At 37.7% G+C, this 27,038-nt stretch overlaps 1 protein-coding gene across 1 annotated transcript in view; it reads left to right on the plus strand.

Annotated features, from left to right (window-relative positions):
* LOC120540065 (inositol polyphosphate-5-phosphatase A) overlaps positions 1–27,038 on the plus strand; it is a 542,509-nt gene that overhangs the window by 462,169 nt on the left and 53,302 nt on the right. Inside the window, exon 10 of the mRNA XM_039770535.1 lies at positions 17,003–17,098. Coding sequence (XP_039626469.1) covers positions 17,003–17,098 — 96 coding nt within the window. The remainder of the gene's footprint in view (positions 1–17,002; positions 17,099–27,038) is intronic.

A 27,038-nucleotide genomic window follows, 5' to 3' on the forward strand; every position in this document is an offset into this window, starting at 1 on the left:
CACAGTTAAAGGTTTCATCTTGCCTGCTTCACATTAATGCATTTCAAGTACCAAATAGTGACATTCATTGGAGGGATGTAGTGTGTTCATTCAGACATTTGAAATTAAAGATGCTTTTGTGATCTGTTTTATCACAAATACATGTCAATATGATATTAATTTCTATTGACTGTTTATTTAAGCATGTTGTTAACTTTCATTCTTGACATCCAATGTAGGAAGCAAATGTTTTTGTTTCATTCATGTGAACTACTTATGATGATCTTCTGATAGATTCTGATTCTCACATGCTGTTTAGCTGGCCTTTTTTTTTTAGAAAATTACCTTACACATTAGCTACTGACACTGTTATTTAAAGTTTGGGGAAAGTGCCACAATACTCGCAGCTCTCTGCAATAAATGGTCATATCTGGATTTCAGGCACGATGAACCTCAAAATGAAGATAAAGTTCAAAGTTTGTGTTGAATTTACCGTTTTTGTCATTTTAGAATAAACGTGTTCTCAATTTACTAATATTTTACTTAAGCATCATTTTCATTGAAATATATTTTGCTTTATTGTGTTCATCTGTTTTGACACAAGAAATAATTTTACCGTGAATGAATGAAAATGTAATCAGTGTTTCTTAACAGTTGTATTATGTTTGAATGTTTATTTTGACGAAACAAGTTCCATCAGTTTGGAATATGCTGTAATCAAACTAAAGTTGATCAAGTTGATAGTAAATCTGTAATGATTAATGGCATATTATGATTAAAGGAGCCTATCAGTGTAGTTGCAGATTTAATTTTTTAATGCCGAATACCCTTTTTTTTTTTTTTTAAATTATTTTTGGATTTCCCAACCCAAGAGTTCTTTGTGCCTTTAGGCAATATTATTTATGTTGGATATAATAGCTGATAAGCCACATGGTGCACCTCTTGAACAACTGTAAAGAACCACCTTAGAAGTGTTTGTGTTTGATTATGTACCCTACGGAGGACCAGCCTGAACCTGATGAGATTGTCTTTGGCCTCAAATGACATTCAGCAAGTTCAGATAATAAATGAATGAATTCATAGATATATTACTGTCTTTAGCAGTTGAACATTTATCTTCTGTGGAAGTGACAGAAATATCCCATGTGCATTCCTTCACCTTTATGGTCAGTGAACACATTAATTGCTGTGAGTGATCCTGAAGATGTAGCAGCAGGCGCATGTTTTGGGGGTTAATGCAGGGATAGTAAAAAATTAAATTAATTCTCCTAATCCTCTGGTGGTTTTTAGTATTTTATACTTTAAAAATAAATGTAGATATATTCAAAATTTATCCCATAAACACCTGGCCTCCCTTTTTCCACCACATTTGCCCTGTACCATCTGTGAAATCGTTTGAAGACATTAGAATTCGCTGTTTTGTATGTCTATACAGTAGTTTATTCAGTTTCATGTTAGCATCTTTAGTAGCTCTTGGAACAGCTACACCTCTCTAATGTCATACAAATGTAATGCAGAACAAAACAGTGAAAAGGCGTATCAAATAAAGAGTCTCATGAGCTGTGCCCATGTAAGACAGAAATCTAATTGGCTGGGTAGCCCATTGTAGGACGATTGTAAAGCTAAGGAGATGGGTTTCTCAATGACACAAGCCCATCTATGCCAAAGGAGTCAATGTTAGCAAGATTAGGCATTGCCTACTAATGTCACTTTTCAGACACAGGAAATAAAATGTGTACTGTACTTTGATGAGAGTTTCTTATAGGTTGTTGAAATCCTTGCCTGCTGTTGTTTTTGGTCAGTTTATGTTCACTGATTTTTTTTTGTAGTAAATGTTTACATTTCATGCAAGTGTTAAAGTTAAAAAGCAAATAGTGTGTATTTTAAGAGTGAAGAGGCGATTGCCCCTTTTCTTTTGTTTTCAGATTCAAATTTATTTTGTAAAATAGGATCACTCTGCCTTGTAAAAATGTGACCTGCTTTTAAATGCAGTGTTTTAGAGGCACTTAGGAAGTCACTGCCCTCTTAGTTTAAAAAAAGGCTATGTCATTTCTGTTCTGACTGGTAGTCAATTTTTTGATAAATGAGTAGTACTAATAAAAATCTAATTGTTGTAGAATTGAAATTAGTGTCCTCAAATAGCTTTTTTCCTGAATGATTTATCTGTAACAGCCATATTGCCAAATCCTTTTCTTTTTTGTTTTAAATACCAGCTCAAACAATGTGTTTAAGGCCCATTTCTCTTACAAGGCTTTCCTTTCAACTTGCTCAAAGTTAGGGTTTAACTAACATCTGTTTCTGGCTGGAACCAGGCGGGTCTCAGGCTGTATCGTGCTTCAGCACTCCCCTTTTCTTCCAGCCAGTCCATTGTTCCCGATTTCATGCTATCAGAGGGGCTGCATGTTTTTCTGCGTGAAGTTGTCAAGGGTATAAAAGCTGTGGTGCAGGGTCACATTTAGAGGGATGGGCATGAAAAATTGGTAAAATGTATCACAAAGCCCACCCACAAAATGGTTGCTTAGTGCCGCTCAGACCTCAGCACTGTGGAAATACTGTATGTATTTAATGTTGGTGCTAAACTCTGTCTCTGGAGTTCCAGTGCTTGTATATTTGATGATTCATGATATGGTTAATCGTTCAAAAGGTATATACTTAAGCTTTACGCTTTAATAATTCTCTGAATCACTGCCTGGAGTAAATATCCTCCAGTCTGGTGTTAAAGTTTCCAAATGTGTTGGCTGTTTGAGTTCTAGACTCTTAAGTAGTTTACGGCACAGATCATTTAAAGTTGAACAGATAATTACTAAGTGTTTATTGTTCCGCAAGTGAGAGGAATATAGGTGAAGGTAAGTGAAAGTTTGTAAAGAATTGCTGAAGTAAATCAGAGCTGGTACCTTTAGGATTCAGATGCATACCATTTGGTAAATGGAAATAAATAAGCATTTTATTGCTCTAAGAGAGTTTAAGCATCTTGCATGTTAAACAGTCTTGCAGACATCTGTCATGATTGGTTTTAAGCTGCTGACTTAAAGGAAAAATGTCAGGATTAAATCTTTCATTAGCCTTCCTTTGTACCAAAGTCAGTAATGTGACAGATCTGGCCTGAAACAATAACTCCACTTATTCCACTCAATATGCTACGTGGGGAAGCCCTTCTTTTTTGTGAAACCACATCTTTAGAGAGAATAAGTCAGAGACAATGAAGCATCTGGTGGGCCTTTCCTGGAGCTTAGATATTTTTTTTGTGTCAGTAATTTTGTAGAGCTTGACTGTTCATTTGCTGTTGCTGGCACTAGCCAGCCTCCTTTCCTCCCTCCTTCTCCCTCTCCCTCTCTATGAGACAGGGGTGTGTCAAAAGACCCAGCAGAGAGAGGTCAGAAGGCCAAAGTGATGAATTTTTATGGCCCTGTTCCTTGTGTTTCTGCTCAGTCCCAATTCTTTGCGCGCTGCACTGCTTCTGAAAAAGAACCACATAGGGCAATTTGTCCTCCTGGACTCAGAAGAATGGTGCTGCCGATGAGTTAAAAAAAGGGGTACCACTCTTCGACAGCAAGCATACAAATGCTTTCCTGTGGTGACACAGAGTTCTCTTGTCAGACCCCCACTGCAGCTTGATGATTTGTGGTCTGTCCATTATCCTTTCTTTGACAAATGAATTTAATGGGACCTGAAGATATTAGAGAAAGAATAGCACTTTAAAAAAGGAGGAGCTTTGTTTTAAAGAAGTTTCCCATAAGTTATGTGTAAAACAGATTAGGCTGAAATAACAACACTTAAAGTGCATTAGATTTATGTCAAGAATCTTTTAAAGGGATACCGAGTCCTTGAATGCCTTTAAAATGTACCATTTAACTGGTTTCAGGTCTGTTCAACTAATCCTTAAAACAGTTTTAAAAAATAATTAAACAATGTTGTTGGTTACAAGTACACATGGGAACGCACATTAAAAAGAAAAACTGACTTCCCAAAAATATAACCATACTGTTGGTTCAGTGCCAATGATCGATCCACTCTTGTATCAAGAATGTCTACAGTTTCCATAATCAGGTTTTGGTTAAACTGCAGTAGCACTTATTCTTGTGCAGGAAGGAGAATCCTCCATGTCACATCTACACTTTCTCTAACCGAGCATTGACCTTTTCTTCAATGTCACTGTTAGATAAAATAACCACTGTATGCACGTCCCAGTAGCATTAGTGAAGAAGGAGTAAAGCTGTAGTTTGTGAAACGTTTAAAAGTTTTTCCTAAAACGTGTATTTCTTAGAAGGGCAGTGTTATAATTTTGTTACAGAAAAAATAAGCTAAAATGTTTGTTTTCTTTGTTCACTTTAATTTTTGAAAATGCAATATGATGACTGCATGTTGACTATCTTTATTTAACTTGATTTGAATTCAACAGGGGAGTGTTCACAGGGAATTTATCAAATGTTTTAAATCATTGTTTAAAATTTGTATTTTCTGGAGTGAGGTGAACAAATAAGTGCAACAAAATGCATATATTATTTCAATTTCCTTACTTAGATAAAATAATCTATTATAAACAGTTCTTGACAACTCAGAGTATTTGATTCTATTGATGCGATCAATAACGAGGAGCCCAGTTTTATTGGTAATTTGAAGTTATTTTATTTGTGAAAAAGTAAGAAAAATGAAAACATATGAATCCTTGCTTTGGTAGAGATGACAGTAATATGAGTCTGCAGGCCCTTTTATGGTATAAATACAAGCCACAGTGCTACATATGCATTCAGTGTCCAGTGTTTGTGGAACAGAATGTGAAAGAAGAATGTATGTGCTACTATTATAAACTTCTTCAGAAAAAGTGGGGAGAGTCTTTAAAACATTATCAATCTTTTAAAAAAATAAATGCGCACTGTGATAAGAGTTCAAAGTTCCACATTACTTCTCTATTTTCTTAATGCAAGTAATCAAAATGATGAAAATGAGTTTGTTCCTTAACCTTCTCCTTCATTTCCTCCCTTCATTATCAGTTATTTTGTAGCACATCCACTGCATCATTTATTTAGCCTAATATTTTTACAGCTAACCCATGGACCCTGGTGTTTCCTCTGTGAATGAAACATACTTTTGTCATGTACCCCAAATCAGTTAGCCTGTCTGTCAGATTAAGCACATTTGATCACTGGACCACTCCAGTAGTCTTTGTTATTTAAAACCTGCATAGAAATTTGTCTGACAGTTGTCGTTAAAGGCTTTTTTCAAATTTCTTAAATGAAAACAAACTCTCTCTTTGCATTTTTGGTTTTATTTTCTTTGCTAATTCCAAAAGAATGTAGGTGCAGCCATATTTATAATGATTATCACATAACAACACTGACTTTAGCAGTTACTCATTTTACTAACTGGTGAAATCGGTGGTCTCTATATATAGAGTCAAATTAGAGGTACACTGTCTGTATATAGCGCATCTAAAATAGAAATGGTTAAAAACTTTTTAATTGACTTTTCTAAATTGTCCTAAACATTTTTGTCTTTTATACTGCAGAAAAGTTAACATTTTTGAATGTGCAGTCTTCACTTGTTGTAAAGAGCAAATTTAACAACTAAAGTCCATTTTCAAAGTTCCAGCAATCTTTTCATTATCAGGTTAATAGAAATGTAAAAGACTTTTAATTATTGTATCACAATCTAAAGTTTATTACATAACTATATCAAATTATCTTGTAAAGCCTTAAAACATCTTAGTGCATTACAAATAAATGGATAATTATCTCAATTTTGACATTTATCTCAATAAAGACATTAAATCACCTGCTTCATGAATGGAATATCAATTTGCCAAACTTTCTGTTGTTTGACCCCATTTATAATGCTGTTAATGATTAAATAAGAAAATAAAGAAAATATTACTAATACATTTATTGGACATTGTAAATTCTTAAGCTCAGTGCTGTGTTTTTTTCCTTGACTGTATCAGTGTATCAAAAGAGTATGAAGCACAATAATTTTTCACACTCGTGCTTGGCTTATTTTTTGTTATCAGTATGAAATTGGGAAGCTAAAATGTGATTGCTGTAGCTCCTGCATTAATATCATAGTTTTGGGTTTATTTCTATATTTTCCCTTCATTATTGTTTTACATTAGGCTTTTAGCTTGACCTGTTATCCTTTATGTGGTCACATTTAATTGTTATCTTTAATTATTAAAAGAATGATTACTGCATGTACCAGATGCTTTTGAAGATAATAAATTTGAGGTGTACCTTCCATTTTACTAGTGTTGTTTATCCAGAGTGTTTATTTTTGCCTTGGTGGAGCAGAGGTGCAGAGATTAGTACTGCTGCCATGCAGATCCAGCTTCCTAAGTTTGAATCTCATGCCTGTCCTGGTCAGTGTTTGCACATTCTTTCCATGTCTTCTTGGGTTGTTGTCTGCCCACATTCCCATAGATGCTGAAGTTAGCGTAACTGATGAGTCTAAATAGGCCCCAGTATACAGTAAGTGAGTACGGGTGTGTGCCTTGTGGTGGACTGGTTTTCTCTCCAGAGCTGCTTCCCACCTGGCACTTTGTGCTGCCGGGAAAGGTAGTTGACTCCATCAGCCTTGAATTTAATGACTGAAGCAGGTTTGATAATGTATGGATATTGCTGTACATTTTCAAATATTCTATAGTGTAATATATGTGTTAAACAATAATAGTTTTGCTCAAGAAAAACACTTTAACATGTATTAACTGCAGTCGAACGTGACTCATGCTTAATGTCTGGTGCTTCCGGGATAGGCTTCATCAACTCTGGCCAGGAGAAAGTTACTTAAGAAAATGCACAAATGATGGAATGTGTTTGAAAAAAATGTCATTTTTATCTAAACATTTAATGGAAATAATTCTAATTACTGCAGCTTTCACAGTTTGTAACATTAAATTAACAAATACAGCTCAGCAGTTTAAGATTTTTTTTTTGCTTTGTTTTATGAAATACGTGTGTACGTTAATTGTGAACTAATTTATTATATTATTGTAGGTTTCAGTGAGATACACTTTCTAAAAACATATTTTATATATCTCTCATATACAGAGAGTAAATATAAATATTTAACTATTCCAGAATGTTTAGAAAATGTGTTATAATCTCATTTATGAAAATTAAGATTGAATTATTGTTCATAACAGCAAAGATTTAAGAACAGATATCAATATAACTTGAGAAGAGATGGCAGCAACTCATGGCTGACTCACTCATAAGCGGAATGTTCTTTACATTTAAATACAACAGTGATTCCTTGGTTGCACTGAATGTCCGTTTTACAAAGTCTAATGGGAAAAGCCGGTTACATTACATTTAAAAAGGCGAAAACCCAGTTGGCAGAAAGCGGAATATTTTAATACATAAACTACTTAGAAACTGGATTTAATTATAGGTTTCTGAAATTTAACTTGTAAATCATGAAGAGGATTAAATATGAAGCGGATGCTGTTACAATGGACCAGAACATTTGAACCGATGACAAACGCATTAAGGATTTACATGGAAGAGAGGCTATCAAAACTGACAAGTTACTTGTGTTCTGCCGTCTACAAATTGATAAACCCTTGGCATTGGGTTTATTTACTGGATTATAGAATGAATTTTAACATGAATAGAAGAACCTTTGCCACCCCTCCTTTAAAACTATAGTATTTTATTTAAATAAGGTGCAATAAGAGAGGTTGTCGCATCTGAAGTACCAAGAGGTTTCTGGTTGGCTGATTTCTGGATTTGTGAAACTGACAGCAGAGAGGTTTGAAAAGAATAAGTAAAGCCAAACATTTGTAAAAAAAGTCAGTAATTCAGGAGGCTAATTTGAATAAGATTGCTGGTTAAATCTGCCTCACAAAAAGTTATGTCCATTCTTAGCACCAGTCAATTTGTATACTGCTGAGAAACTTTCAGTTTGATGCAAACAAATAGCAAAAACTTTTCTTGCTTAAAAATAATCATGACTTTCTTGAATTGTTGTCTCAGCAGGGAGGGACTACAATGACTTTGTGACAGCGAAAGTAACTTTGCCTTGCCTTTTTTAATTTTTTCTTTGGCCTATTCAGAGGGAAAAGCTGCTTAAGCACCCTTAAGCGCATTAGCATTTGGATGCCGGGGGAACATATTGACCCTTCATTTGGAAAGTTTAAATGAGTGAAAGATGGACCGATTTGTTAGGACTTTAGAAACCAGCTTTAGACACTCAGAAGTGTTGTTCTGCTTTAAGTTTGCTCTGGGGTTTGTCCTAATCTGGAATGTCATTTCAGGCAAATGGCCTGTTTTGTGACATTTGAGTCTAAGAAGAACTCAACCCACCCCTCAATTCACACCCGCTTTCCATCCTTTTTTGATAGATAGATAGATGGATTGATTGATTGGTCTATGCTAGATCAAAAAATGTTTGAATTTTTTTGTACAAATCATTCACTTAATTACTAAGATATTAGGTATAGTTGTGTGTGTTTTGATAGCATCTAGCGTTCCTTGATGGTTGAAGAATGTAATTATTTAGCAACAACTGGCTCAACAACAATATATAACTCAAATTATAAAACACCAACAAGCTCGTAATATATAAATTGCATATGCTTTATATGTTTATATGTTGGTGTTTATAGACGTTAAGATGAGCATATTTATAAATAGAAATCCACGAAGGGAAAAAAAATTAATCGCGTATCTTAAAATATTATTTTATTCCTGAGCTTTCGACACCTACCACGTAGGCCTGGGTAATATATTGAGGGCCATGATATGAACAATATTTTTTTAATGCATTGTTTGAAATTAAAACTATTGTAATATATTAATTTAATAGGTTCCACCAAACACAGTTTGTAGTGAGTAACTTCAGTTGATTGGGGTGCATCCTAAATGCTGTAATCATTTTCTCTTTTTTTCCACTTCGCTGGTGTCGCTTCCCAGTCTTGACCTAGTTCCACTGACGCCAATGCCATGCTTATTTTGCTACTGCAAACTATCTGGCAACAGGAACCTGCGACATCAGCAGAAGTAGGCAGAGTTATCAAGGCAACTTCAGACAGAGAAACATGGCGGAAAGTACCGTTGCACATCTGTGGTGTGTGAGGAAATTAGTTTTGACTTTACTTAGTGCTAATATGTCATTTTATATAGCACTTTAAACAAGTATTGTCAGAAAACACCTTTAAAAATGTAAAGTTGCATAAAAATGAACAAATGCTATGTAGCAAACAGCATGCCGCAGTTGGAACTGCCAGTGCGAGCTGCAGCTGGTTTAACAACATGCTTTATAACCAGATATAATAACTTTATAACTGGCAGCCTGTGCATTTTGTGAAGTGTTTGTGCAACATGTTTGAGCAGTGTAATTCCATAGTTTTCATGTAAGTACCCATGAATCATCTTTTACTTGTTATTTTGATCCCCGGTTACCCTTGTTAAACTCCAGTGTTTCTGCCCCATTGTTTACCTTCCCTTCTTGTCCTCTGACAGACTGTCTTTGAGCCTCTACCTAGATTATGACTTTTCTAACATATTACGATTTGGATTTGTTAGTTCTGAATAATCATGTGTGAGTACATCTCGTTTCTGTCCTGTTACTTCAATTCTAATTCATTTTCAGTTGTTATTGATTTATTTATAGTGCAGAATAAGTTGTTCTGTATACTGGGATATATTCACACTGCCTTGAGTAGAATACTGCTGTTCAGTCATTATTGCTTTGTGTAGCGGGTGTTGGCAGTGACATGGTTAAAATGACGTCACTCAGCCGTCTGGGCTCAGTGGAAGATGTAGGTATTTTGACTAAAGTTCTTCTCCTGCTTAGCAACAATGGATGAAACGTAGGCAGAAGTGGGTAGTGCTGTCCACCATGATTTAGTGGCAAAAAAGGTTCAAAAGTTTGGAAATAGTTTGGCTTCAGACAGAATGATACAGGACAAAAGACTGTATATGCAAACTTTGTAAGTGAGAAGTAGGAACCGGCAACACATCGAACCTATTCAATCATTTGAAAACAAAACAAGTTACAAAGTATGAAGAATGAATTAAACTTCACAAAGCCTCTGTTCAAAACTCAACAAAGCATACTGCCGCAAAACAAACCACACTGACAGCAACATTCTCTTGTTGTATACCGTATGAAAAGACAACCCCAAAATGGAAGGAAATAAAAGCTGCCGTAACATAACCACATTGCAAAAGATATCGTTCCTATTGTTACTGTCATAAAACATAGATTTTAGAAACTACTGAGAATGATTAATCCCAAATATGCCCTTCTTGGTGATGAGGTGAAAGAGAGAAGTTTGAATCTGTGTCAGAAGTTAAACCACTTTTCCACCACATCCAATCTGTGAACTAGTTGTATCAAGCAATCACACGTGAGCCTTAGGGCCGGTTTATACTTCACTCTCAGAACAAGTATGTGTCATGGCTGCCACTCATTCCCAGCGTTCATTTGATGCGTCCTCTGAGCACATCGTCAGAAATTAACGCGACACGTGCATGAGTTGCAGTACCAGCAAAAAATCGGGGGGCGTAGTATGTTGAAGTTGGAGCATGACATCAGAGTCTCTGTTTACTATCAACATGTGACAGCAAACCGCTTTGCAGATCTTGTAATATCAACATGTGTGCTTTGATGTTTAATGAATGGTTCAATGTGGTGAAGCAAAATGCTGACATACAAATGTATTTGTGATGCTTTTCTTTTCAAGCGTCGCATAATCCCCATTATAATGATGCAATACATTTTAAAGGTCTCACATACAATCTTCTGTGCCTTCTTTTTTAATTACTATTTTTTCTTATTTATTTATGTATTTTTTGCACCTTCGCAACAGCATCAGAATGTACGGAAGTGTACAGCCACAGAGAAAAAAATTAGGGACAGGATGGTGAAAAAGAGGTCTATTTTGTGATTAAAGTGGAAATTTCCACTTTAATCACACAGTTTATTTTGTCAATAAAGTAGAACGTCATTTTAAATTCAACCCAGATATTAATTGTTAGATGCTGTTGGCAACCCAGCGCAGTGGCAGGTAGAAATTACCACACAGAACACAACTTTATGACATTCCAGCTCTCTGCACATTTAGAATCCTTAGATTTATACTTGATATCACTTTCATGATGAAATGCATTAAAGTATGTGTATTACATTTAATTTAAATAATTAATACTGTTAATAATTACACATGTGAGGGTGGCACGGTAGTACTGCTGCCTCACAGTAAGGAGTCACGTCTCTGGTGTTCACTGCTTGGAGTTTGAATGTTTTCCTGTTGGGTTTCCGCAGGTTTGTGGACTTCGTGATGCTAAAATGACACAATTGTATGTGTGTGCTTGTATTCACCTTGCTATGGGCTGATGCCCCATCCAGGGATTGTTTCTGCCTCGCGACTGATGCTTTCTGGAATGGGCACGTTCCTGGGTTAATGGATGTAATCCTGAAGCAGTTCACAACACAGCAAAGCCAAGCATTGTTTTGTCACCGTGATGATATCTTGCACTCCCACCTGGTAGAATCTTCCAATTTACTAATTACACACATAAGTATAAACAGTATACTGCTTGCATGGAGGTAGTGTCTGAAGACACACTCTTTGCATTGCGTGAAATATAAACCTGGCCTTGCGGTCCATTTTATTGAGAGGTAGGAGATGAAGTGCATCTGTCTTCAGACAGGGTATGTCCCAGATGACCATACTGGAGAAACGATCGTGCTGGGGCTCAGTGATATGTATTACCACAGACAACACTGCTAGTGTGATTAAAGCTGTTGATTTGAACAAATGGAAGAGACTACAGTGCTTTGTCACCAGCTGCATTTAGCAATCGGTAATGGGTTTGCGTGTCTGTGCACATGCATGAGAAATATTTTAACTTAAATAATAATAATGTAAATAATAAATTGAACTGTAATTTAGGTATGATTTAAGAGAGAGGCATGAGAGATCCCTGCATTGAATGGGCCATTGGTGTATGTAAGACAATTGTTTCAAATTTTTCCTTCAGCTGGAAAAAGAAGGGATTTGACACCAACACAGAAGATGCTCAATCTGCCTTCCCATCAGTTCATAACAGAAGCCCCTAAAAGATGGGGATCAAGGGCAGAAATGATCCAGGGGATGTTGGAACAAGAATAGGCCATCGCCCAAGTTCTCTCATCTGACCAGAAAACCAGACCTCTTGTCCCCCTACCTGGCAGGACATTGATGCTCTGGAGTCAACTGATAAAATTCTCTGATCCCTCCTGGAATTTACAGATGTGCTCTCAGCTCAGTCATTTTGCCAAGTCATTTTGTCTGTTTATGCCAAACAGGGTTTAAATGTAAGACCTCTTCAGTTGGATGATGAGCCCCATCTTAGTGAGGACATGTGGCTTCGCCTGGAAAATATTAGGGAAGAGGTCTTATTTTAGGAGTGTGTTATAGACCACCCAATTCAGACAGTAATTTCAACACACATCTTTTTAGTAATATCAAAAAGGCAAGTTTACAGGGGGATATTATAGTCATGGGGGACTTTAATTATCCAAATATTAACTGGGATAACCTTGCAGATGGAGGAGCACAAGAGCAGGAGTTTTTAGAAGTAATCAGTGACTGTTTTTTAACACAGCATGTTAAAGCACCAACACAGGGTGAAGCCTGTCTGGATTTAGTATTCTGTAATAATCAGGATAGAATTGAGGGTGTAGAGGTGATTGAACCACTAGGGTCAAGTGACCATAATGTAATACAATTCTCAGTATTTTGTAAGAGTACAGATGCAAAGACTAAAATTGTTAAGTTGAACTTTGGTAGGGCTAATTTTGAGCAGATGCGACAAAGTCTAAGTAGGATAGACTGGGATAAGCTTTTAAATGTGGAGACAGTCGAGGAGCAGTGGAACAGGTTTAAAAATGTTTTACATGTAATGCAGGACAGATACATACCTAAATTTGGAATTAATAGGAAACTAAAAAAACTCCACGATGGATTAATAAAGATTTAAAAAGAAGTTGCAAAGGAAAAACTGCTGTATAAGGCATATAAGACTAATGACTGCAAAGTGAATAGTAGCACGTATGAGAACATGAGGGCAACCATTAAGAAGGATATCAGAGAGGCTAAAAGACAGTTGGAGAGGAATATAGCAGATAAGGTGAAAGAAGACCCCAAGAGATTCTTTCAGTATTTTAGTAGTAAAAGAACAGTTAAGGAGGAGGTCAAGTTCATCAGGAATAGTAAAGGGAATTAAAAGATACAGACAATGAAATAGCAGATGCCCTAAACTTACATTTTTCTGAGGTGTTTACAAGTGAGCAAGTGGATAACCTCCCAGAGGTAAACGCAACTACTAAGGAGGTACTGAGGGATTTGGAAATTGTAGAGGGAGAAGTGCTGCTCAGATTAAATAAGATGAAATCAAACAAATCACCAGGCCCAGATAATATTTATCCTCGTGTTCTTAAGGAGGCTAGTGAGTACATATATAAACCCTTGACACATATTTTTAGGAAGTCACTGTGCACTGGAGAGATTCCAAAGGACTGGAAAATGGCAAATATCATCCCATTATATAAAAAGGGTGACAGGGCAGATCCAAGCAACTATAGGCCAGTAAGCTTAACATGCATCACAGGAAAATTAATGGAAGGAATTATTAAGGATAAGATTGAGCAACACATGGCAAGGACAGGAGTTATTCTGAACAGTCAGCATGGGTTCAGAAGAGGGAGGTCGTGTTTTACTAACATGTTGGAATTCTATGAGGAGGCAACAAAAGGATATGATCAAAGTGGAGCTTATGATATTATTTATCTGGACTTTCAGAAAGCATTTGATAAGGTGCCACATGAGAGGTTGGGCATCAAGTTAAAAGAAGTGGGAGTTCAGGGTGATGTTTTTAGATGGGTGCAGAATTGGCTCAGACACAGGAAGCAGAGGGTGATGGTGCGAGGAACCTCATCAGAACTGGTCGATGTTAAGAGTGGTGTTCCACAGGGGTCAGTGCTAGGGCCGCTGCTATTTTTAATATATATAAATGATTTAGATAGGAATATAAGTAACAAGCTGGTTAAGTTTGCAGATGATACCAAGATAGGTGGATTAGCAGATAATTTGGAATCCGTTATATCATTACAGAAGGACTTGGATAGCATACAGGCTTGGGCAGATTTGTGGCAGATGAAATTTAATGTCAGTAAATGTAAAGTATTACACATAGGAAGTAAAAATATTAGGTTTGAATACACAATGGGCGGTCGGAAAATCGAGAGTACACCTTATGAGAAGGATTTAGGAGTCATAGTGGACTCTAAGCTATCAACTTCCCGACAGTGTTCAGAAGCCATTAAGAAGGCTAACAGAATGTTAGGTTATATAGCACGATGTGTGGAGTACAAATCCAAGGAGGTTATGCTCAACCTTTATAATGCACTGGTGAGGCCTCATCTCGACTACTGCGTGAAGTTTTGGTCTCCAGGCTGTGACGATGCGGGTTCTGCTCCATGCTCCCATCGCTATTCGGGAGCCCTTCAACCCAACACCGTCGGTAATGTCACCGATGAGCTAGACAGCTGAGGCAATAACAATTGAGCAAGGAGATGGTAAAGATGTGTGAAGTGCTTTTATTTAAAATATTCAACAAAAACAAAGTGTTCAAATAAATAGTGCAGTGCTTTCAAAGTTCAATAAATAAATAATCCATTAAAAGAAAAACGTGGAGGTTAAAAACAATAGAAAAAACAATCCTTTAAAAACAGTGGTTAAAACATTCATACAGGAAGCAGTCTTAAAAAAAACCCAATAAGCTCAGTGCTTCTTTCCTGTTAGTATTAGCGTCTCACCTGCTTCTCCCAACTAGGCTTTGCAGCAGGCGAGACGCTCTCTCTGCAGCTGCCCTTTTCTATTCACTAACACAGGTCTGGAGACCTCCTGATCCTGGCTTCGGTCTGGCACTCATCTCAGACCTGAGACTTGGACTCCTTGGTCTCCAGGACGCCACACCAAGGACTGCAACACCAAGTCTTGCGACTCCTGCTGCCTTTCCGGTCTTCTACGGCCAGTCGCCTTTCCCTGGTCACTCCCGCTACCTACTCGCTCAGCGGGAGTGACTTCAACTCCAACGCCTGGGTGTCGGCCTAACACCCAGCTTCCTCGCAGCTGCCCACGAGCTCTCATTCGCTCGCTCACCCATACGCTCTATGTGTCTCTCTCTCTCACACCGACTCCCTGTAACCTCCGTTCTCTTTTTTTCTTTTTTTTTTTTTGTTCTCTCCTTTTCCTCCCAACCGACTCATGCTTCTTTTTATATTGTGAGGGGCCATAGCAGCTGCTGCACATTAGCCACGGGAACAATCATGGATGTGGGCAGTCCCTCACCTGTGCACAAGGTGAGAAACGGCAACACCACAGATCGCTCCGCGGCTTGCTACGACTACTACGCCCCCTCACAAAGCCGCGAGTGTGGTGATTATTTAAATGGCCTTTGCTGAGCGAGCTGTGGACCGATAACACCACACAGGCTACAAAAAGGACATAGTAGCACTAGAGAAGGTCCAGAGAAGAGCGACTAGGCTGATTCCAGGGCAACAGGGGTTGAATTATGAGGAAAGATTAAAAGAGCTGAGCCTTTACAGTTTAAGCAAAAGAAGATTAAGAGGTGAAATGGTTGAAGTGTTTAAAATTATGAAGGGAATTAGTACAGTGGATCGAGACTTGTATTTTAAAATGAGTTCATCAAGAACATTTCGCACAAACATTAGGAAGTTTATCTTTACACAAAGAACGATAGACATTTGGAATAAGCTACCAAGTAGTGTGGTAGACAGTAAGACATTAGGGACTTTCAAAACTCGACTTGATGTTTTCTTAGAGGAAACAAGTGGATAGGACTGGCGAGCTTTGTTGGGCTGAATGGCCTGTTCTCGTCTAGAGTGTTCTATTGCTTCTAATTTATCACAGTCTCCTATGTTATGCCAGTGTTACACCTTTTTCAAACCAGCATCTTGGTTCACCAGGAGGAGGACACAGGGCTTACTTGATTATCTGAGAGAGAGGTTTAATGTCTCTGCCACCCAGCAACATCTGGCTATTACTTATTTTATGGATCCACGATTTAAAGGTTCTTACATTCTTGAGGGAAAGTATGAAGAGGTCAAACATAGAGTTGTGTCTGAAGTGTAGGTCCTTCAACATGATGAGACCAGCACACAGCCTGGCTTAGCTATGGGACATCCAGAAACCGCTGAAGCAAAACCACAAGCATCCGAAAAAACGAAGCAAAACCTTGGTAGCTTCTTTAAGAGGATAACATCTTCATTCACATTGCCTCACAGATATAAAACTGAAGCAGAATTTTCAACTTATCTGCAAGCCGCAGAGATTAACAGTGAGACAAATACACTTGCATGGTGAAAAGAACATGAATTAATCTTTCTAATTCTCAGCCACCTTGCAAAGAAATACTTTCTGCATACAGGCCACTAATTCACCCTCACTAATTCCCCAACTGAGTAAAATTTGATAAGAAATATTATTGATGTATATCAATATTTGGTCAATGCACATGTTTAACTGGGACTTGGTGTAAGTTAGCTTTAAGGCAAATTCTAAGAGTGCCATAGAGTTGGCTGAATCATAGCTATCAAATGAAAACACCATTGATGGACATTTGGAAATGAACCCTGCATATGCAGGCATAAAAATAAGAATATCGAAATAATAAAATGGACTTCAAGATTAACACCCTCTGAACCCCACCTTACACCCACCTACGCCCCCATTCCTTATTTGCTGTATATTGTCTTGAATCCTGCATGTCTGATGAGAATACCTGGCAATTGTTGAAAGGTTAGGAATAAAACACTACATTAAGATATGTGATTCATTTTCTCCCTTTGTGGATTTCTATCCTTTATATATATTATTACTGAGTATTGGGAAGCAACAAAATAAATTCCATAGTATTTCTGTACTAAAGATAATTTGAAATATGTTGTATGCATCCAGCTTTCCTTCTGATATAAATGCAGCGTGAAGTTGCTCAAAAGTACTATTTTTTCTCTTTTTCAGAGGCTTTGTCCTTCAGCAAACATGCAGACTATTAGAACTGCTGACACCAATGAAGTCGATAAGTTAATATTTCGAGAGATGGATAACGATAAAAAGGTATGAATTTAGAATTTTCTGTGTGGGTATTTTTAGGAAATATATGTATGTAATAGAGATAGAAAAATGTTGATTCTTTAAATAATTCTATATTATAAAATAGAAATATTATATAATATAGAAATATATTTTTTCTACATTAAATTTTAATAGGCAAATTAATACTTTTATAAGTTGGTGAAGCACCTGAATATTTAAAGCAACTTAGCTGCATCTACCAAACGTAACACTTATAGTCATTATTTTTTGGTTTCATATTTAGAGGTAGAGAGTTAGTACTTTATTGTTATTATCAGTACAGGTACAGTATTATACAGTACAAAACACTCTTATTACATTTGTATTCATCAGACTGAAAATATAGAAGTTAGGTTTTAGGTCCAAGACAGCTAGAAGGATTGTTCATTTCACTATTGTGTTAACCAGAAATTTTGGGGTTGTAAGCTTATAAGTTCTATCTTTTCTTTAACCCATAAACTTTAACGATACATTATTGGAAAAAACTTCACTGACTGGTGCAGACCTTCCTGTTACATGTGCTATCTTGTTTCCGGGCAGTGGGAATAGATGACTTTCTACTTTGTTCAATCCTTCCTTGACTCTCTTTTGGGGAACAGTAGTCTGTTCTAATGAGTAAAAATTGGTTATACACACTTGTGGACCAGGGGTTGTCCTAAAATGATTTTGGCTTTCAGTAAATGCTTTATTATAAATGCCTCTGATTTATACTGTGTCTTAGACCCATCTAAAGGGCTAGACAGCCTGGAATATGGTTGGTGTCATTTATTTTATTCCACATCAACGAATAACACACTTGCTTTCCTGTTATATACTTTGAAAATAAATGGAACTAGCACAGTAACACTTTGAGCATCATTGTACATTTCCAGTGCACCTACTGTACTTATAATGGTGTAGCATATATTTCACTGTCTGAAAGATGTTCTTCAGCTCCAATTAATTCTAGAAGAGATGTGCCTAAGAGAATCACAAACTAAACATGTTGTGCAACGTTGAAGTTTTTCCAATTTAAATCATTTGTTTAGCAAGACTCACATTTAATGTTATACATACTGTGCTCTGCTAGGATCAGCATCTCTAATGCATTAGAGCATACTGTTTCACTTAAAACTTACATTCTTAGCAATTCTTTGAAGATAGCTAACTTTTATCAGGCTTCTGCATATCTATTTATTTTAATTGAACCCAGCTCAGTTGTGTGGTAAATACTTTTTGATGAAAAACAACTGCCCTTTGCCTTCACATTACAGAGGTCATGTGCACCTCACACATAGCTATAGGTAAAGTTACATAGACAGTAAGTATTAACTGTAGTCTTAAATAAACAGATTATCGTGTATACAAACTTATCACTAATAATTTTGTTTATTGAAAACACTGTGAAGCCTTGATGTTTTCACAGTGCATTTACAGTACTATACAGTATATTCAGATTCAGGTGAGCCAGTTTTATTCTGAAAAACATTGCCTGAAAAATCAAAACGCAAATACGGTGTGTTTTTCAGAATCGGTGCAGTATAGTTTAACCAACATCACAATGGCTGACAAATGTGCAGAGATTTTTCTGAATCTTCTCGGAAATGCTGCAGGCCACCAAAGATATGTGAATACATCTGTTTAGAAGAGTATTTCTTTAAAAGTGAATGTATAATATTAGCTTGGAATTTCAGTTTTTAAATGACATACTCAGTGTGCATAACACATCTAAGCAGTCTTCAGCAGAGCCGCTAAACTGTGAATTAGGAGTCAGTAGTCACCTTTCACCTACCTTCCTTTTTAGTCCTTAATGTGCCTTTCATACATAGCAATGATAGAAATAAGTTTAAAGGCCTTTTGTAAATAAAATGGCTATTTTACCACAATTTACAATTGGCTAATGAATTAATAACAAGAATATTCAGCAAAAGACAAAGTAATTCAAAATATGTTAAGATATTAACTTCATTGAGCTGCCTAAAGCTGATGGTGAGAAGGCTAGACTAAACTTCCCTATATGCTTTGCAAAGGTCTACAACTCTCCATGAAGAATCTCAAAATATTCTCACACTGAGTCTTAGTGCTTCCACTGTGTTCTAAATCTCCTCCTGGGTGGATGGGTTTGGTTTGGTATCCTTTGTAGCTGTCTGATTTAACTCTTCTGGCTAATAGAGAATGAGTACAATACTCTGTATAGAAGCCAAGATTTGGCAATAAACTTGTTCTTACATTGAATGCCCAAGGTTACTTGTGTCACCATTACCATCACTCTTATTATCTGATACTGCTTCCTTGGCACTGCTGTCTATACCTGTGGAAACATCTTTAAAGAACACAGCCAGCTCTGGGCTAGAAGGGAATATTGGGTTCCTACTGGATAATAGACAGACGTTTATTCAGTAGAAAGGGTCAAGTTTAGATTTCAGATGCAAGTAAAATTACTTGTTTGTGTTATTTTGTAATTAGGTGCAGATCCACTTCAGCTTTTCACTGATTAACCCACTTGTTTTTTTATAAATGTGTTGTGCATGATTCAGATGTATTGTACTGTATGTTTTATGTGTATATAGTTTTTTTTGTTACAAACTCAAAATGTCTTCCTTAAAGGGCATCTTCCCCACCTTAGAAATGTCCATCCCTTTATGTGTGTGATGTTATGAGAAATGCATTCAGAAATGTATCCACTGGTGTCTTCTTGAGGCTAGGCAGTGTGGCATAGCATCAGCAAACCCTTATGTTTTGGGATTAAATCTCACTACTAATATTGAGTGACCATGAGCACCTTGCTTCACCTGCCTGTGTTGTAATTGGAGAAACTTAAAGCAATGTAATCAATTATATCTTAAACTAGCCTTCCCCTGCCACTCTGCCCGTGTTGTAGTGAAACAGGACAAGCATTAAAAATCAGTAAACAAACAGGTATCGCTAGCTAAGCGGAGGCAAGTTACGCTCCAAAATGTGGCGACAGGTAGACCGACTCAAACGGAGGCTGGCGCATAAGTAAGGGTGACCCCGCCTGGCTCCCCACTCCTGACGTCATGCTTCCCCCTCCTCTAGGCCTGCAGCCTCTGTCCCGGATTAGTGTGAATAAATCACTCCTGCAAACAAACTATGATACTTAGCGGGATGAGAGAACTTGCAAAATCAACCGGAATGTTCAAGCAAATTATAGAAGAAAACCTGATCTAAATCCATTAAGTAGTTCTCTCATGAAAAGAGGAGACAGACAGAGAGACAGATGTTGGATTTTATATATATATATATTGTTGAACGGGACCCGGACACAGACAGACGGACATCGTTGTTTCACCACACACACGTTTATTTACACCAACTATATACAATATTTACAAATGCACAACCCAGTGCCTGGTGTGGTGGAAGTGCTGGGCTCCAAGGTTCTTCAGGCACCGGTTAGAGAAGTTAAGTTAGAGAAGTAGAAACAGTAATTACAGGTTGGGAAACTAATTGAGCTGCTTTCAAATGCTGTGGAATTTTTTAGTAAAAAATAACAAGTAGATGAGGAGGGTGGAGTGAAAATTTTGAGAACAAGTGACAGGCTGTATTTTTCTCCTTATTGTTAGGCTATAATGCATTCATTGGCTTATGTAAAGAGTTCTACATTTGTAGAAGTGTATCATTTGAACTAGGAGAACAATACAAAAATATCTAGCGCTCTCAAGCATCCCTAGCCAATGTAATAAGCTCACAAAGCCATAATTTCAGTGGAACACTACAAATATACACAGTCCATGTTTAGCCATAGCTTGCCTTGTGGCATCAGGCAAGCCTTGAGTAAAACCTGTGGTCTTCACAGATGTTGCTGCATGGCTGTTATGATGGCATACTAATTTAGTGATGGCACACAGCTGCTTTCTTTTAAAGTGTAATGCTCCATAATTACTGTTACTGCTACTTTCTGTGGTGCCCCTCCTCCATACATTGTTTACCTTACACCACTTTTAGATCACTCAAAGAGATAAATGTTTATTTAGGATGTATTTAATCAAGTTACTTGATTACTCATTACGCCCATCCACTTGGACTAGCCACTCCCTCTTTACCAGTAGAGCAAATCGCTCTTTTATGGAAAAGGACATAGTCTTAAAACTGGAGGCAAATTCTAATCTCATTTGTATTATTCTCTACTGTTGATTTTCTGAGTAGTCAAATGAGGTCAAGCAAACTAGACAGATGCAGTCCTTGGATCATCAAAATGGGTATTGTCCAAGTCTTTGGCAAAGCTTTACCTTATATATATCACAACAATAAGATTTGATAGGATGTTCTTTTGGTGAAGCTCTTCATCCCTTTAAATGTGACTTGCCATGAAGCATGAAAACACAACTCATGATCTGTAAATACTTTTACCCTACTCCTGTAACACCTGCTAAAAGATATCAGAAGATAAGCCTGCTCCACATTCATGAGCATGTGTAGACAGGAATGACAAACTACCATGACTCATGCAATAACAAAGAATTGATTCCTGTATCTAATGTCGATGTCACATTATGCAATTTCTAGTTGTGGGCCATGTCAATTTAAGTAACTGAAAATCACTGGCCTTGTCATATTTCACGATCACGTGTCGACCTTCTAGCACAGTTGAGCTTGCCCCTTTCTCTAACAGCAAGTGCTACATGACAGAGACAATGCTATACGAACGGTTAACAGTTGCAGCAAGTTCAGAAGCCATCTCAGCATTTTTTTTTCTCTCTGTTTTTTTCAATTATTTTTTGGTACATGAAACATGAGACATTGGATAGACAAGCATCCCTTCAGTTTGTGAAGTCCAAAGACCCTGCTTTCCTTAATCCTTGTTGCTACATTGACGTAGTGCTTTGTACTTCTGCATGAACATGCATTGGTTGTCAGCTCTCATACACACAAGCCTGCCATAATGACCAAAGGCAGAATCAAAGCTGTTTGAATTTATCAGAGTGAATTACTGGGCATGTCGCATTACACAGCCAGCTTCACAGGAGTGTGCCACCAATTCGCTAAGATTATGTAAATGAAGGTTGTGACCGAAAATCACTGGAAAAGTCACATAATGTGACATAGCCTTAAAATAAAGTCCACAATGTTCTTCTTGGGTCCTGATGTCTGACTGCCTGTGATAGACTGTGAGAGGCAATCTCAGTGTGGATGGTGTGGGATCACAAAATAGAAAAAAACAAAAATTATGTCAGCTTGGTACATTTTTTACAGTATGTTTGTTGTGTGTGTGTGTGTGTTTTTGTATATTTACACTCTCTCAGCCAATGAATTCTGTATACCATATCTTGGCCGCTCCCTGTCTTTTAAGGCTATTCCAAGAGCATTATTTTTCCAATTCATTTATCACAATGTAACAAACATATTTTTTGATTTCTGTTGACTTGAACACTTATGAATATCTGTCTGTGAAGCATTTACATTCCTTGTACTTCTGCATAAGGATTGACATAAAAAGTCATTTGCATCTGAAATGAGAATAAAATTGTAGGATAAGAGTGCAGAATGTCACATTTTAATTCTTGGCATTCTGCAGATGTCTACATTTTAGATTAATATCACTTTCTGTGCTCTGTGTCCTCATTTTGAAGAAACATTAGAATTACTGTAGAAGAAGTTAACTTAAAGAAACAAAACTGAAGTAAGTTTGTTTTCATATCTTTTACAATAAAGTAACTGCTTCAACATCAGCAACCTCTTGAGTTGTTCTATTCAAGTGCCTTCCTGAGCTTTTTCTACAGGAACTTTCAATAGTTTTTTGTTTGAAGCATTTTATGACTTCAGCCTCTTCTTAATCAAGAGAAATACATAGTTGTTTAGATTTTAAACAGATTAATTTGGCCACTTCATACAAAGTTCTTTATTTTGTTGGGAATGTGTGGTAGATTACTATATGCAGATTAAATTTTATAACAAGTAAAATATCTGTTTTATACCATAACCTTTTCTGTATCCATCCTGAGCAAAGAAGTGCTTTTCTGTGATATTTTGGCCAGCAGATTAGAGCACTGATTCCACTAATCTGGCTAGTTTGCACAAAGTGTGATCCCAGTCAAACTGATTGTTTCTCTACATGAATGACTTGACTCAGTGAAAAATTACCTTAAAAGAATAGTCACCAACATATATCTGATTTCCTGCTAGTGTGTGTGTGTGTGTGTGTTTTGACATGTATGTAACAATGTGATTTGTTCACCCAACACACTTGCCTCAAGTTGCTACAACTTCAGTAATACAAAAACAGCTGGTTTAATTAAGGGAATATCTGAGCAATTCTTCTATCAATCCATCCATCATCTTTGCCCACTTTAATCAATTTAGGAACACTCAAACTTGTCCTGGTAACGATAATCAGAAAGGAATCCCCTGTTTCATGTGCAGTAAAATATACTTCTTTCTTAAGTAACACTGCTAAATAACATCTAGAGAACTCATACCTAATAAAGTAAAAAAAAGCCCAGTATAGATTATAATCCAAGGCATGCTTGGTTCTGATTCAGAAATGTAAAATAGAAGATGTTAATTCAGTTCATGGTGTGATCCATTTTCTAGTAATATATTTTATTGATTTTTAAGAATTGTATTACAATCTATATTTTACAAATATAAAATACTTCATCTTGGTCAAAGGATATCACACTCTCTGCCCCTTCCAATCCAGAGAAGAGAAAATGAAGTCTTAATTTGAAGTTATCATTTGAACGTACATTAATCTATCAAAGGCTAGCATTGATTCAGCATTGAATTTTAACACCTCTTCCTCCAATCCAGTCCAGTTGTGAGGGGGCCAGAGCCTGTCCCAGCAGCACTTGTCACAAGGAAAGAAATGACACAGGAGATTCTTCCTTGGAAAGTGAATTTAAATGTGTCTAATTTTAAGTAAAACTTTCTACTATGTTTTAGTAAGAGGATTACGATTTTTCTAGATGACCCTGATAACATGGCAGCTAGCTGTGTACTTTTAAGTTATACACAGTAAATTGCATGATTGGGCACTTTCCCAAAACTTTCATTACTTAACATTATACTAAATTAATATACAGTTTGTTTTAGAGTTGAAGGAAGTACATGGTTGTCTTTTAAGGGAACATATAACATCTGCAACTTTAAGTATTTCCAGCTTTTGTAACATACACTTAATGAGTATGGAATTTCTGCATACCTTGTGGTAGTTTCTGGTAATTGGTGCTCAGAACAAGTATACAAGTTGCCACAATCTCATTGTACTGTATATCTCACAATCTCATTTTCATAGCCCAGTAGCAGATTTGGAATAGTAGTTTGGTAGTGTCTTTTAATCATTGAAAAAATAACATCTTCATTTGTAGCCTCCATGCTTTGTACACTAACAAAGTTACAATCAGGTCTAATTTTTTAAAGAATTATGTTTTGTTTTTTGTAATAAGGAAAAGCAGGAGACGCAAAAATGTTTGGGAATGACAACCCCCGTATACTGAAACAACAAAATAAACCATCAACACTTTGGCTCAACATAGCACCTAGTCCTGTGGCCAAAACTTCTGTCTGGAGGACAAAAGGGAGAGAAACGTTAAGAGCCATTAACACAGGTACCAATGTGCCTGCATCAGGTTTGTCCCTTACCACATTATTAGGGGCCCTCTTCTGTTTTAAATCAATCAAGGGTGCTATTCTCTCAGAGAAACAGGGTATAAGCCAGCAGTAGTATCTGGCCAAACCGGAAAAGGCTTAGTCTTGCAGCTTGGTTGTTAGATAGGGCCACCTCGGTATGGCGACTAGTTTAGAACACTGTGGTTTGACCTTTCCCCCACCCACCAGGTAGCCTAAAATTTTGGCCTCGATCAATCCAACAAAACATTTCTGCGCATGAATACGAAATCCAGCCTGAACCTGCTGTAGGCGATTCTTCAATGTGTTGGAATAGATTACCAAGTAGGCGGCACTATAGGAATTGTGGGGATGAAGCACTCGATTCACCAGATGCTGGAAGGTAGCCAGCGCCCTGTGCAATCCAAACTGAAGAGGTGCTAAATGCTGTCTTAGCCTTTGCGATGTCTGATAGAGTAGCTTGCTGGTACCCCTTTGTCATGTCAAGTGAGGTCAAATATTTATCATAAAATAAATATCAAGGAGGTCGTCCATGCACAGGAATGGGCAAGCGTCAAATTAGGAGGCTTGATTAAGGTGGCAGAAGTCATTGCAAAATCTCCAACTTCGTCAGGTTTTTGTTGACCAGTATGATTGGGCTGGACCAGGGACTATGACTTTTCTCAACTACACCTAAGTCCTGCATGCTTTTGATCTGTCTTCTGGGAGGGAATAAGGGCGCTCCCTGATTATCACCCCCAGGTTCAGTTATGTTGTCATGCTCAATCGGCGATGTCCGGTCAGCTTTCTTGCTCACTACCTCCAGAACTTACAGCATCACTGCATCAAGCGCCTGTTTCTTTTGGGAAGTCAAATTGGAGCTGAAATTAAGGTCTAATTTTTTTGTGGAAAGGGAATGGGGATGACTGGAGTCAGTGTCAGGTTCCTATATTCTTCACAGCTTCAGCAGATTGACGTGCTAAATCCATTTACTCAGCCGACAATTTGGCTCTTTAAACAAATAATCAACGAGTCCTTTCCAGTCCTTAACTTTGTACGAGCATTGCCAATGGGCCCTTAATTTGGAGTGAGAGGTAGGAACGAGTACCAAACACCCGGGTGGAATTCCTAAAGCACTGTCCCACAGTCAATAATTCCAGGCATTAACTGCTTGAGCTTTCTCCATATTCTCTTGTAATATAAGCCTAATTTTAGCAAATCTACAGAATAATTGCATGATATACTCTAAGGTATTTTAGGAGGGAAGGCCTCTTCCTCCCATCCTTCTTTTAGAATATCCAATATACCCCAGGGCTGACATTCATAAAGTAGTTCAAAGGGGAGAATCCCAAAGGGGCTGGCAGCACCTGCCGATAGGCAGAAAGAAAAAGGGGTAGAAGCTGATCCCAGTTCATACCATCCTTGGTGACCACATTATGTAACATTTGCTTCAGAGTTTAATTAAACCAGTTTGAGGATGATACAGTGTAAATGTAAATGTTTAATTCTGAGCAAGTTGGTAACTTCCCTGAATGCTTCCAAGGTAAGTGGTATCCCTTGGTCTCTTAAGATTTCCATAGGGATACCAACAGGTGCAAAGACCCCCACAAGTTTTCATGCGATTGTTTTAGAATTTGCTATTCTCAAGGGGATGGCCTCAGGATATTGGGTGGTATAATCAACAAGGACTAGAATATATTTATGTCCTCGCACTGAGGGATCATGTTAGTGGGATAGAGGTGGGCTCTCCCATCTCTGGGACTGAAGTCACCGAGGTGGTCAAAAAACTCCTTGGTGGCAGGGCCCCGGGGGTGGATGAGATACGCCCGGAGTTCCTTAAGGCTCTGGATGTTGTAGGACTGTCTTGGTTGACACGTCTCTGCAACATCGCATGGACATCGGGGACAGTGCCTCTGGATTGGCAGACCGGGGTGGTGGTCCCCCTCTTTAAAAAGGGGGACCGGAGGGTGTGTTCCAACTATAGAGGGATCACACTCCTCAGCCTCCCTGGAAAAGTCTATTCGGGGGTTCTGGAGAGGAGGGTCCGTCCGATAGTCGAACCTCGGATTCAGGAGGAACAGTGTGGTTTTCGTCCTGGTCGCGGAACAGTGGACCAGCTCTTCACCCTTAGCAGAGTTCTGGAGGGTGCATGGGAGTTTGCCCGACCGGTCTACATGTGTTTTGTGGACTTGGAAAAGGCATTCGACCGTGTCCCTCGGGAATCCTGTGGGGGTGGCTCCGGGAGTATGGGGTACGGACCCCTGATAAGAGCTGTTCGGTCTCTGTACAACCGGTGTCAGAGCTTGGTCTGCATTGCCGGCAGTAAGTCGAGCCCGTTTCCAGTGAGAGTTGGACTCCGCCAGGGCTGCCCTTTGTC

This window comes from Polypterus senegalus, chromosome 1, assembly GCF_016835505.1.
Source record: "Polypterus senegalus isolate Bchr_013 chromosome 1, ASM1683550v1, whole genome shotgun sequence".
Classification (NCBI taxonomy): Eukaryota; Metazoa; Chordata; class Cladistia; order Polypteriformes; family Polypteridae; genus Polypterus; species Polypterus senegalus.